General features: G+C 38.8%; 1 protein-coding gene across 1 annotated transcript in view; it reads right to left on the bottom strand.

The window, feature by feature from the left end:
* Positions 1–5,699: 5,699 nt before the first annotated feature.
* Positions 5,700–14,216, bottom strand: part of LOC140147203 (dnaJ homolog subfamily C member 16-like) — a 66,967-nt gene continuing 58,450 nt past the window's right edge. Inside the window, exon 15 of the mRNA XM_072168987.1 lies at positions 5,700–7,257. Coding sequence (XP_072025088.1) covers positions 6,888–7,257 — 370 coding nt within the window. The 3' untranslated portion in view covers positions 5,700–6,887. The remainder of the gene's footprint in view (positions 7,258–14,216) is intronic.

Genomic DNA, 14,216 nt, shown 5'->3' with positions numbered 1-14,216 from the left:
TGGCTTTTCCAGATGAGAATGGAAGGCACAACTAGAATTGAGTGTGAAATCAGCAGCTATAAATTGAATATTTTTGTAAAAATGATTTAACCTTAAATATGCCACGCCGATGCGAACATAACGAACATCGTCAGCGAACATAATCACTTAGAACAGTGATGATGTTCGCATCAGTGTGACATGGTTAGGATTAAATAACAAAGGGTTTTGGGATATACCAACAAGGCGAACCTTCTGGACAGCTGGGATCAATATCAGTATAGAAATTAGTGCAAGAAAAATGACTGGATTTTGGTTCAAATTGCAAAGAATTGATGTGCAATGCCTGGCATGTATGTCGAAGTGACCGACACAAGTTTCAAGTTAGAATTCTTTCCTGTTTTCAAACTTTTAAGTGATGGCCAATTCCACCGTTACGGACGTTACAGATACATGCAACTTGCAAATTTTAAGTGAATAGCACACATGTTTGCTGTTAGGATAACACTTTATTTCTTAGTATGCTACTAGTACACACTCTAATGTTCAATATAATAAAGCAATTTTGTTTTGGCTTTCTTAGTTAATTAGCTACAGAAATTAGAAACGAGCGTTACGGACGTTACGCGAAAGTGCCTGCCATTTTGACAGATGGTACATATCCTTAAATCTCCATTCAGTTCCATGTTTTATTTTTTCTGTTAACTATATTGAGCAAGCCCTGACTCCATTCTATGTAAACATGAAAAGCAAGTTTGAAATTAATACTCCTGTATCGTCCTACACTGTTGATTTAGTGTTACGGACGTTACATTTTATCTCAAATGTAACGTCCGTAACGTTTTTCACAATGAAAAAAAACTGTCAAGGTACTTCCTCAGATTTTTTTTCTTTACTATCTTGAAGTAGGTCTGACATTTATCTATGGAAGCATGGTTAGCAAATTTGAAATAAATGCTCCTATTTTGAGAAATAATGTTCCAAAATTTTGTTACGGACGTTACAAAAGGCACTTTTGGCGTGGAATTGGCCTGATGCATATCTTGTGTATGAATATATGCAAACTCTATCAAAATGATTGATATCCTTCAGGTTTTTAGTAAATTGAAAATTGACATGCTACTTTGTGAAGCAACATAATTTTTTTACTGTATTTGGAATGCAAAACTTTTGGATAACTTGCAGCAACTATATGAGTCAATCATTTTGATGAAAGTGTAGATGCCCATAACATGAGCAACATGTCATCAGTTGTGTTGTTATATGGCATAATTGGTTATGTTGGTCCAACGCTAGTTCCGTATGGTCTGTGTGCGAACAGTGCGATTTGCTGTATATCGGAATAGGCATACGCCACAACTGAACTTGAGGTGAACCAAAGGATAGTCTTCAAATTATATTGCTCATCACTGATTTGTCCATCACTGATTTGTCAAGATATGTCTTCAACAAATAACATCCAAGTAATTCGCTGTCGTAGTGCACGTTACAATATGACCGTTGCTAGGCCAACTGGATCACGCTTTCTTTGTTACGAACCACTGATCGAAATGATCACAACACAAAGCCTATGGCATATCAAAATTGAACAGGTGTATGAGCCCAGGCTTGGAGCAGTAGCCAATGGTTACTAACGTGCACTACGACAGCGAATTATATAAAAAAGACAGTCAATTTTAATAACAATAGCAAATTTTATTACATCTTCACACAGCAGAATAAATATATCAAAGATACACATACAATAGTGTGACAAACAAAACATACATACATTTGTAAACAAACATCCATAGCATAATAAAGTGAGAAAGAGTTTGACATTTTTTGTTAAAATTAACCAGAACTGGACATTGGATTTTACCAAAAGTAGTGGCATACAGGCCTTGTCTTTTGAGGCAAGTGAGAGTGATCACTTGCCATCACTCGCCTAAAATGACGCTGAGGAGAGCTTTTTATCACTCGTCTTAGTCGCCTACATTCGGTGTAATAATAATACAAGTGATTAAAATCACTCGCCTACAGCTCACCTGGCAAGTTTTGAGGAGAGTGATTTGTCACTCGCCAGCAATTTTCAATACAAGGCCTGGGCATATGAAGGTGTGTAATTGGCACCATTTCATATGATTAGCTCTCTTATATTTGACTCTGTGTGTAAAATACAACGACAAGTTAGTGTTGAATTTGTCATAACATGTCACATATGAGTTGCAAATTTCAGTTTCAAACATTCTGATTACTATAGTATTTTACTGTTACCTTTTAATCCCTAGTCATAAAAAATTACACCCAAGATAGTATACTAGCTACATTACTATTTTATAAAAGTGAACTGGAAATTAGGAAAGCTTTTACAATCATGTGTCTTGTCCAGTTTATTTTGAGTACTAAACATCAGTTCAAATACTGTACTACATTGTGTCATACATTGTAATCTTGATCAAACACTCAATCTATTCCATGCTAATTATAAGCATCATGTCACTTGAAATCCTGACTAACAAGAATCAGTGCAGTTTGCATTACATGTTGGATGAAGAGTGAATTATGAAATATTTTGATTGCACAAATATTGCTGTGCATGGAATGTGAAAGCTGAGAAATATTACTAGTTATTAGGTGAAGCGGAGGTATGGTACGGACAATTATTGTGCTTGGAAGTGTCATAATGGGTGAAGCTGAACCCAGTATGACACTGAGCGCACAATAATTTCCTGTACTTAACCGATGCTGAACCCTATAACGAATTTATCATACCACTAAGTCATTTTAAGTATCGGAATAATTAAGTACTAATTGTTGCAAAAAGGAAAAACATTACAAAAATTGAGATTGTACCTCTTGTGTGCATTTTACGCATCTGGCCTTTATTTGCAGGTTACTTGATACACCCACCAGTTCCTACTTAATACTCTCACTGACTAGATATAAAGCATAAGAATGCACTCACTGACTAGATATGAAAATGTATGCGGTTCAAGTTTGTTCGGCTTACATGTATAAGACGGAAATTATTAGGCTTTTGTTACTGCGCACATCAATAAAGTCCTAACTCACGCTCGCTTAAATTCTCAAAAGCGTGCGGCAGTCATGCATTACGCAATGCACAGCTAGCATTTAAGCATTGTGCCCAACTGCGTGCATGCCATTCTATATCAATACACAGTGTTATGAGTCTTATTTTTAACGCCTTATATAAGCCGAACAAACTTAAGCAGTGTTCATAAATGTGTTTTTTAGTGGTATGATAATGGGTTTATAGTATGACCTATGATGAAGCATTGAATCTAGTACTTGCATACCTTCCGACCCTTACATTTGCAGGCAGGTTACTTGATACACCCACCAGTTCCACTTGAGCGAGATGGGTTTTGCAGCATAAACACACACAATGTCTATAGGGTGAAACCCAAGCATCCTTCTCACTCAAGTGGAACTGGTGGACGTATCACTATAATCAGTTAAAACAGTTACACAGCATCATTTATGCCAACTTGAATAATGAGTGAATATCTTCTCCTCAGCAAACACTGGGTTTGAGAATTTACGGTTCAAAACTTGTAGTGGCACCTAGCTATTGTGCTTAAAATTGGTTAGTAATTGATTTTAGATTGTCAAACATAAAGTGCAAACTGAACATAAATAAAGTGCAAACTGAACATAAATAAAGTGCAAACTTTCAAGTTAAGTATTAATATTTTACACTTTACCACACAGTCACATTATAATACACAAAAAGAATATAGCATATTGCACCGGTGGTGACAAATTTCAAGAAGATAAATCATAACTACACATGAAGAAAACATGTCTACACTTTTATTGACATGTTGATGAAGTAGAAAGTTGTTATTTATATTAATTTATCTTATTAGACTTACTGGTTACCATTAATGTTGTTTCTACTTGTACAGGCCAGGGGCCAAATTCTCATAACAATATTCCAAGATAATCTTTAACAGGAACCCTAAGTCATACACACAGGATTGCTGGCCGGGTCAGCGAACCCCTCGTGGCTACAGGCCTGTGATTGTCTGCTTGTCACGCAAGGGGTCTAAGGGCCAAATCCCGAGGGTACCAAGTGACTTATTCGTTCATCTTCTCTCCTTTTTTATTTCTTCTTTCCCTGCCGATAGCGCAAAAGCCCTCTGTTCATATGATATGGCATCTGCTGATGAGTGGTCTTGGTCATGTGAATGGAGTATAATAAGTCAGCCATGCAATACATGGGGAGTGATAACACTGATAAGCTATACCATGTATACACACCTCAAGATTTACAACTTGGGATATTGTTACGAGAAATTTGTTCCTGCTCTGTATTAATGCTGTTCTCCATCACCTTATTACATCAATTTCATTCCAAGATATTCACAACCAGTGTGACGGTTACATGTTACATTACGTTACATTTTCAAATTGTTTATATATCAATACATTTATTGCACCATTTAGATTGCATACTGCAGTGGCACTGGGCACCAAACTTATTTAATCATGAATATTTCCAGTTTTCCATATTATTGAGTACCATTTTACATGTGCACCCCGGGGTGTGCACCTGTGTAATGCTTAACTATGAACAAAATACAAACAAAAAAAGGTGGCAAGATTCAGTTTACAAAAATTATACACTCTGTCATATTGTCCAAGTTTACAAATGTATCTGGACTCTGGAATGACTTTGCCTTGATTTTGCCATTAGAAACTGGATGAAAATGTTTATTAAGTTGAATTATAATAACATAATTTTAATGTGTCAACTTAAAACAACCTTAAATTTATATATTTTTTGACTGTTTAATAACATTTGTATTTTGCCTGGTTACCAAGGAAACATATTGTATCAACTAAAAGCACATAAATTATAAATACAACTATGCAAAAGACATAAGAATCAAGCATGAAATATTAAAGGAGTGGGTTTAACTTTTCAAACCGGCTCAGCATGCACAACATCAAACTTGATATAATTTCTCTGATATAAAACCTTAGGGCTTGTATGTTTAACATAGCTTCACAAAATCTCTTAGGTTGTTGCTGTATGTTATTGTAGGGGTCAAGGAAATGGACATTGGTTTATGTTTGGCTGTCTCATGGCAACAATGACCATTAAATAAAAATTCAAAAGTACCCTCTCACAATCTCAAAGTGCATACTTAATTATTATGATTCATGAAACCATGTTTTTTTCTGTTATTTTATCTAAGTGCTGTGTGCATGTATTTGAATGTGTGCATGATTTGTTTACGGTACCAATTAGTGGGGACACACCAGATTCTTATCTATCAAACGAGGACAAACCTGTAATGGGGGAAGCATACTTCCTCTTTTACACCTGTAAGACTGAATTAAAAAGACTAGTTTGCGTATGACGTCCTGTCAACTAGACTAAAAATGCCGTACTGTACAGGTCAGCAACCAATCACATCGCGACTTTGCCCTGACGTCGAATGCAAACGAACCTTTTTAATTCGGTTTTGAATTGTAGATTACTGATAGCCTAAAAATGCATTTGATGCTATATTATAATATATAAGTATGTACCCAGGTGGCTATTTGAAAAGTACCCGGTTCACGATAGTTTGACCATGAGTTTGAGCAGGTGTGTCCCCGGTCAGATAGTGAAAGTTATGTCATTAGTGTATGGGGTTTATCTAATGTCCACATTTGATAGGAATGTATAGGGGTGTGTGTGTGGGGGCTGCATGTGCGTTGGGGTGCACATACAAATGAGGACACACACAGGAAGTGCACAAGATAATCGTGGACACAAAATAAATAAAAGTAAATATTAGTATGCTACAGGTCCACGCTTGAGGGGTATAGGTAGGGACGCAGTTGGATAGTATGGATCATGTGTTTCGGATTAGGTCCACAGTATAGTGATTGAAATCGGATGTGCGTGTCTTCGGTTAGATGGGATTAAGTTAGATTCATAATGAGGTCCTCGTTTACCTGTCTGTATCGGGTGTCTGTATGAGTTGGGGTATGTGAATGCGTATTCAATATACATGTATGTCTACATTTAATATTACGATGATAATATATGAATATCATGTGTAGTAGGCCTAGTAGGGGAAGTAGGACAACCATAAATTTCAAAATGTCAGGGTATGTTGAAATTGTCCAATGGATATATTTATTTTTATGTGAATGTGGATTGCCAACCACATTAAGTTACTGAGTATAAACTTAACATACATTGCATTTAATGCTATAAATTATTTTCTATGCATCATTTATATCTTGGGGTTGATTTCTAAAAGATTGACTAAAAAGCAAGGCTTGCAATAATTGCTTAAACAGGCAACATATTTGAGAAATGGAATGAATAACTTTCCAGTTATATTTCCCCCCGATATACCGTAAACGTTCACCTAATGGCGCCATGTGCTCCCTTGACAGTGGAATTTTAGGCACAACCTAAAAGTGCCCTCCTGTAAAATCCCTACCATCAAATAAGGGCACAAAACCTTAATTCTTGTTGGGATTTCAGAGGAGGGAGCTCTCTATTTGCACATGAAATTTACCCCAATGCAAAAGAGCCCAGGTGCGCCATTAGGCGAACGTTTACGGTATTAATGTCTTATTAGACAAAATCCTGTAGGAAGAAATCGCATCAGACAATGTGAAACATTTACATTTTCACAAATTGGTTGATAATTTATTAGGTATCGTGAAAATTCTGAATAGTTTGCTTTTAATATTGGACCTGTAAATTCCGCAGCTTGAAAAGGTATTTTCAACAAATTTATCTTATACCTTTCACAAGAAATGATAACTTTACATTAAATTCTAATTTGCAGGATCCACAATTAAAAAAGGCAAGTGGACACAAGTAAAAGGACATCAAAGCCTTGATCTAGACAATATTTGAGTAATCTCTCCCATGTTGAAGTTCCTGTATGCTATAGGTATGGCCAGCTACCCACGCTTAATCTTTTCAAACTTCCATCGACTAGCCTATCCAGCCACATTCGTAACCCATTTAATGGATCCACTCTCCGCACCTCATTTATTTCATCATCACTCTCATCACTAGAGCTATCCAGTCCAATAAAACCAGCATCTAATTGATTTTGACTATTTGATGACGAGATACTGTATAATGGATGGTAGAGAGAAAAGTAGTGTTTGGCAGGACGAAGGGCAAGAACTGTACCTGGTGCAGTAGAAATGCTGTCTGGCTCAGGGTGTGTACTGTTGGCCAGAAGAGTTGCAAACCATTCAGGGTAGTTGTCTATGTCAATATATACCGGCTGCTGAAACTGAGGTGAACTGTAGCAAAAATATGAAAAAAAAAGAAAATAACAGTTATTTATCATCATTGCACCAACTTCACATTGATAATTGTAAATTTTCAAGGAGGGATTTTCAAATGAGCATCTTCATATTGGCAATTTTATTTATACACGCATACAATGTACACAGACAGGCTGAAATAGGTCAGTCATTTTGCACATTTCCACCCTTACTTACACACATGAACTTTTTAAAAATGTTTTATAAAATTGTTGTGTCCCTCAAATAGCTATTGCACAAAGAAAACAGAACAGATAGAAATCATTAGGAGCACTAAGACAGTTTTAAATAAAACTTGACAAATCAGTATAACTTGACACTCGGAATCAGTCAATCTGTATTATCATAGTATAAACATCATTCTTCTCCAGACAAGGCTGAGGAGGAGGGGAAACAGTCAAGTCCAAACTTGTCCTCATCTAATAAGTTTGACTTGCAAGTTCCAGCCACATTTTCTTTAGGGAACCTTCTTTGAATCTCAAAACTAGTAAAAATGCGCTGAAATAGTTTGGAAGTAACAGAAGTCACCCCTTTTCAGGAGAGATTTTTTTAATTAATTCATTTATACCTGATTTTTTTGATACAAAATTTACAGTCAGTTCTTTATTATGGAGAAGCAAATCATACATCCTAGAATGGAATAACAATAGCCCTACTATAAAAATGCAAGCTGCAGCATACAGAGAGGGGGCATTTGGGGCAGCTCAAAACTAGTAAAAATGCACTGAAATAGTTTGGAAGTAACAGATTTCACCCCTTTTCAGATGAGATTTTCATTTATACCTGATTTTTTTGATGCAAAATTTACAGTCAGTTCTTTAATTTAGCAAATCATACATCCTAGAATGGAATAACAATAGCCCTAATATAAAACTGCAGGCTGCAGCATAACCAGAGACTGAGAGGGCATTTCAGGCGCGTATTTTGGGGGGGCTTTGGGGCACCAGCCCCGTTGTCAAAGTAAGGCGGCAAAAACGAAGGGCGGCGGAAGAAGAAGGGCCGGCAAAAACGAAAGGAAAACAATTAGCAATAAAAAAGGCGATAAAAATTGAAAAAGCATAAAAAATTTAAAAATGGTTACTTTTAGGGCGCTAGCGCCTAAAATTTTTTTTTTTTTTTTTTTTTGCTGTTCACTTTTTCAAACGACCGAGAAAAAAATTGGGTCAACCTTTTCGGGCTGTTAAGGAAGGGCGGCAAAATTGTTTCTTCTTCAGCCCCCCGGGGTTGGGGCGGCCACGGTACGCCACTGCATTTGGGGCAGACCCTGGTTATAGGGCCTTCGCAGTCAGGACTCCAGGGTCTGCATGGGCTGCATGTACCCTGGACCCTTTTAATTGTTAATTAAAATTTCTCGCCATCATTTGCATTTCAAGTTCTGATGCTAGGTTCACGAAATCCTCCTTTAAAGGAGTATTTCGTTATCCTAGCATCCTCTTTTTATGACATTTGCCAGTAGATATCCACGAAAAAAAACCTTTTTTGGAGAAAAGTGGGGGGATGATGCTGTGGATCACGAAATGCCCTTTTAATGGCCCAAAACAAACTGGAAAAAATATACAGAATTTGGACAATAAAATAACCTGAATTCATGCAAAAGCCTGAAAATTCTCATGCCTGCATCTGCATAATGAATTCTACCACCATCACCCCAGACCCCAAACTGAGCATAGCCTTTCACCTCGGCATATTCACCCAGACACCAAATAATTTTAATAAATAAAATCTCACCAATCACCACCATACCAAAAGTTTTTGCATCAACCTTGGTCTATGCATGGAAGAAAGAGATAAGAAGGAACCACAACGAACGCATTCACTTTGTACACTCCCTTTACCGACATTTAATTGACATTGTTATTCATGAGGATTTACTTTGATCAATACCCCGCGTTAAATAGGTGATTGGTATTGTACTCCATGTATTTGCATGTCTTCTGGAGCGTGTCTGAAGGATGATTTGAACTAATTACCTTCCGTGCAAGCACTCTATAGGATTTTCTCTGGTGACGTGATCATCGGTCATTGATGGCCTACATCTTTTCTTCCATTTCGCCCAATTTTCCCGAACTTTGATGACTTTTTTCTCAGAGTTGGCAGTCTTTGGCACTGAAACGAGTTAGCTAGTTACGATTATACACATATAAACTATTAAATTAAACAGGTTTCATGTACCGGACTCAACCGGAACATTGTACATTATTTAAGAATATTTTGCATCTATTTTACATCGAAAAAGTCACCAAAATCTTACCTTATTTGCTAAAGATGAAACTCAGCAAAAAACGGCCGATTTTGATGACCTTTTCGATGTTTTAAAGACATTTTCTACATAACACGATCAAGAAAACAGTTTGACTGTAGAGCCCAAAACAAAGCTACTATTCAAGTTCAGAGCGTCAGTGAAATTCCATAATCTTACTTCTGGGTAGCGTTTGTTTGTTCTTGGATGGGTTTGTTATAGTTTTTTTCCAGTAATTATTTCGCCAAGCATCGATCGCGGTAAATGGATCATACATGAAAGTAAGTACCATTGATAGCTTTTCTTTTCATGCGTCAATAGATATGCGGATTAAAACTTGGCCGATCGAAGTCGTTGTGGTTCCTTCTCATCTCTTTCTTCCATGGTCTATGGTTTGATGGTCACACACTATTAGACTATTCTGTCAACAATAGGTGACCTCTAATGTACTTATTTATCGTGCAAACAATTACCAACTTCCTAATTCATATACACCTGTCTTTGTGCAGTGCATTACTTATAAATGTTTTGGTGCATAGTGCTTTGTGTGCAATTCTCGGGTGAATGCGTCCCCCACGTTTTACAGCTCTAGCGTTTATTTTAAAAACATGCAGTGAGTATGTTGATAGTACTGATAACCACCGTAGACTAGCAAAATTACCGATAATGAATTCAACCTCCTGCGGCCAGACTCGGAACGGCCATGTGGGTTACAACATGGTATTGCCAGTTAGAGCATTTTACGCACAATACTGGCGCATGTAGTCTGCTTCGATGTACAGCGCAAAATATATTAGGGGCTGTTTAATATTTGCAAAATTATATGAGTCCCAGGAGGGAACTATTGGGGGGGGCCCGGGGGGGGGCTTTTTGACAAGCCCAAAAGGGTTGGGGCAAGGGGGGGGAAACAGTTTTGGCAGCCTGAAAGAATTTTTTGACAAGCCAAACAGGGGTTGGGGGAAAGGGGTTGGGGAGGTGTAATCAATTTTGGCACCATTTGAAATGTAATACCTGGGGCCCAGGTAAGGGGGGAGCATAATATTGTGATATGGCTTGTTTTTATATTAGAGGCTGTGCAATAATTATGAGCTGTGGGAGGTAAAATTGGGGGGGGAGAAATTTTGACGAGCGTAAAGGGGGAAACCAATTTTGGCCAGCCGAGAGGGGGTTGGCAAGCGATTTTTGGCATACATTCCTGGGCGCCTTTTAATTTAAATAAAAGGCTTAGGAAAACAGTACAGAAATTTTCCTACTTGCTGCTCTCGCAACATATATCTACACCATTTAAGGCTGAGACCATAATACCGGTATTGGTCTCAGATTTAAGGTTTGCAAATTGGGATCCAAAAAATTTGGCATGTGTAAAGGGGGCCAAAGATTTTTTGGCGGGCTGGAGGGGTGGTGAATGGTGAATTTCAAGAGGGGTAACATGTCACAACAATGGGCTAAAAAGTGTAAAGGCATCAGACACTTTATCAGGGCAGTATTAAAAATCCTTCGAGGGGGGCAACTTCCCCCTTTACCCCTGCCTCCCCCTTTGTCTATATGCAACTGCCTGATATGCGAGCGTAGGGAGACAGAGAACCCGGGCCGATTTGTGCTGTACTGATCAGGGTTAGCGGTGACCTACCGAGTTAAGGGGTCCAAATTGGCAAATAAAGGGGTCCATGCATCCAATTCTAGGGAATTCTACACAGACGCACAAAATTAACCCTAACACCCAAAAATCTTACGATGAAAAAATCTGCGCATGCATGAATCCCAGGGTCTGCGATGACGCAATCACCCCAAGTGTTATATGCGCACGGAATAGCTGGCCGGGCAGCAATAACCCGTGTAGTTACCCAGTGGCGTGTCCAGGGGGGGGGGGGCTTTGGGTGCTGAAGCCCCCCGCACTTTGTTAAAAATCATGTAAAATCAGCCGTTTTTGGGCGATTATAGCCATCAAGCCCCCCACATAAATCTGAAAAAGGGGCTGAGCCCCCCGCAGGAAAAGATCCTGGACACGCCGGTGTTACCGGTCCGTGATCGTGTGCTTGGCATGCGAGGGGTCAAAGGTTCGAATCCCGGGGGTGCCAAGTCAAAAATTCTTCTTCTCCTTGACTTTTTCGGATCTTCTTTGACTTCCGATCCCAAAAGCAGGCTCCAGTGTTGGGGTCCAAATCACAGGGACCTGCCAAATCAAGGAGTCCGGGACTCCAGACCCCTTAAAACACTACCCCTGGTACTGATGATATCTCAGTGGTTTGATTGCCTTTTAGAGCATTATAAAATGCCAAAAATCTATCCCCCTTTTATTGATCTGAAAAAAAATCCCCACAGCCCATGGCTGGTTTAAAATTAAACGCCATATATTTGGAACCTCTGAGGGATCGTTCACAAACACTTGTAAGGGGGGCAGGAGGCTGAATGCTGATGCAAAACTGGGCCCTGAAATTTTGTATTTCTCTGATCTGTAAGTTTACACTATTTTCTATGGTTTGGATGTTCATTTTTCATGGCCAAAGGGGGGAGGGGGGCTGAAAATAACTTAAGGTCCAAAAGGGGGGCTCTCTAAAAAAAAGTGAACTTTTCTTTGTGCATCACAGGCCAGTGGCGAGCGTGGGCATCACATGGGGGGGCACCGACCATGATTAGGGGAACCGGGTCTGATTGGGGGCACAAACAGTTTTTGGCAATTTTCCTATGGGATTAAAAAAATGTTCAAATCAATTGGGTCTGGGGGGCATGTGCACGCCACTGCATCAGGCCCCCTGGCACAAGTGTTTGTGAACGGTCTGTGAAACTTGCATTTTGGCCAATATTTAATTTTATGATCACCCCCTATTTTTTGGTGAAATAAATTAGCATGACCCACCCCCCCCCCTCCCCTCCATATTTGAGGAGTAGTACTGCAAGTGCGATGCATATGGGGGGCGCTCAAAAAAAGTTTGTCTCCTGGTTGATGATTTATCACCTCATCTTCTCATGTCTCCTTTCAGAATACGCATTGGAAGTAAAAGCAAGTGGGTGCATTTAGCTGGAGTACAATCTGGCAACTTGTTTATGTCAACCTGTCGCACACTTTACTTTGACAGCTGCTATTGATATGTAGTGGTAGGGTTTATGCATTAACATAGTGAACAAGTAAGTCACCCACACGCTGTGGTTATTCACTGTACGTGCTTGAGTTATGAGCCGTGTATATGCATGCACATTCTGAAAAGGAACGCTCGCTGCCTCCATTTCACACGCATGACTAATCAGGCAGCGTTCGAACGATCACACACAAGAAGCAATGCCTCTCAGATTTAGACATCTTTGTCACAACAGTTTCGCGCTAAAGTAACATCATCATGTCTACCGTACCGATAGTTACAATCGCGTGGCAACAGCCATCAAAATGGATCGGTGTAGAGGAACATGTAAGACGAGGAAGAATCCGAAATCGGGGCGAATTGACGACTGGGATGACAGTGCAAGTGATGTACAAGAAAGGCTGGTATAAAGCCAAGGTCATAAATCCTGACCGTAAGTATTTTATTGTACTATAAAGTACAAGGGGTTGTTGTACAGCAATAGCTTTACAGTCTAAATCCGCACGTGGTGGTAGAATGGTATGATCTGGTTTTGAGCAAGTGAGATTTCACAATCATAACAAATATTATGTTTACTATTAAACACTTGCACGATCGAATGTCAAAGTAAGTACTGATAACAAAACTTTTTTACCAGGATCTTGTTAAGATGTGATTTTGGGGTTTTGGTGTCAGCAGTGGGATATCAAAGTGCATAAATTTTCAAGACTTGAATGAATATGATCACCTATTTTTCAAATTATAATGTTATTGATGATGTAGGCATACTAATATTAATATTATTGTTTTATAAGAAGTTAACCCTTGTTACAAACAATCCCGGCAAACAATTGTACAGCCTCAGATTTAGATTGTGTTACTCCAGAACTCTAGCTTTGATTTTGCACACAATTCCTTTGCTATTGTTTTTCAATTAAACTAAAGTTGGCAAAGCGTCATTTTTTACGACGCTTGTTAAAATGTTCCGATGATTACTTCGATGAATCCAAAAGGGGGGGCAAGCGATTTCTAGCACAGATGATTTACTGGCACTGTCACTTCCGAACTTCCATTGCTTTTGAGAAGTTTTAGGGCTGATGTGCAATACATGTACATGTATACCGTATTTCGTCACGGGGGCGTTACATTTTCCCAAGGGGGGGGGGCGTTTATTTTTAGAACGATAATTCCCGTAAAAAATCATTTGTAGGTAAACTAAAAACACACGCTAAAATGACGAACTATGAACTAGAAACACTGACTTCTGGCTCACTTCCGGGTTTCTGATCCAGATTTTCGCCAATTATTGACGCTATTATGGACTATGTGCGTAACTTGGTAAGCTTACTACACAAGATAGCATGGAAATATCGGCATTTTGAAACATCTTGGTTGAAAAAAGTGGTGGGGGCATTTATTTGAGGGGGGCGACTATTTGACGAAATACGGTACATGTAAATTATGAGCCCTGGCCCCCACTCTGCCTGCTAAAAATCGCTTGGCACCACCCCCACCCCTCGGCCTGCCAAAAAATCTTTACCCTTTGCGATCAGGAAAATTTGTATTTAGCGTTTCCGTAAATACTGTATCGTTTCAAGCCTTTTAAGAGCATTTTATTTAAAAGGTGCCCCATGAATATA

This window comes from Amphiura filiformis, chromosome 1 (assembly GCF_039555335.1).
Source record: "Amphiura filiformis chromosome 1, Afil_fr2py, whole genome shotgun sequence".
Classification (NCBI taxonomy): domain Eukaryota; kingdom Metazoa; phylum Echinodermata; class Ophiuroidea; order Amphilepidida; family Amphiuridae; genus Amphiura; species Amphiura filiformis.
The sequence above is the reverse complement of the archived record's forward strand: the minus strand, read 5'-3'. Positions and strand labels throughout refer to the sequence as shown.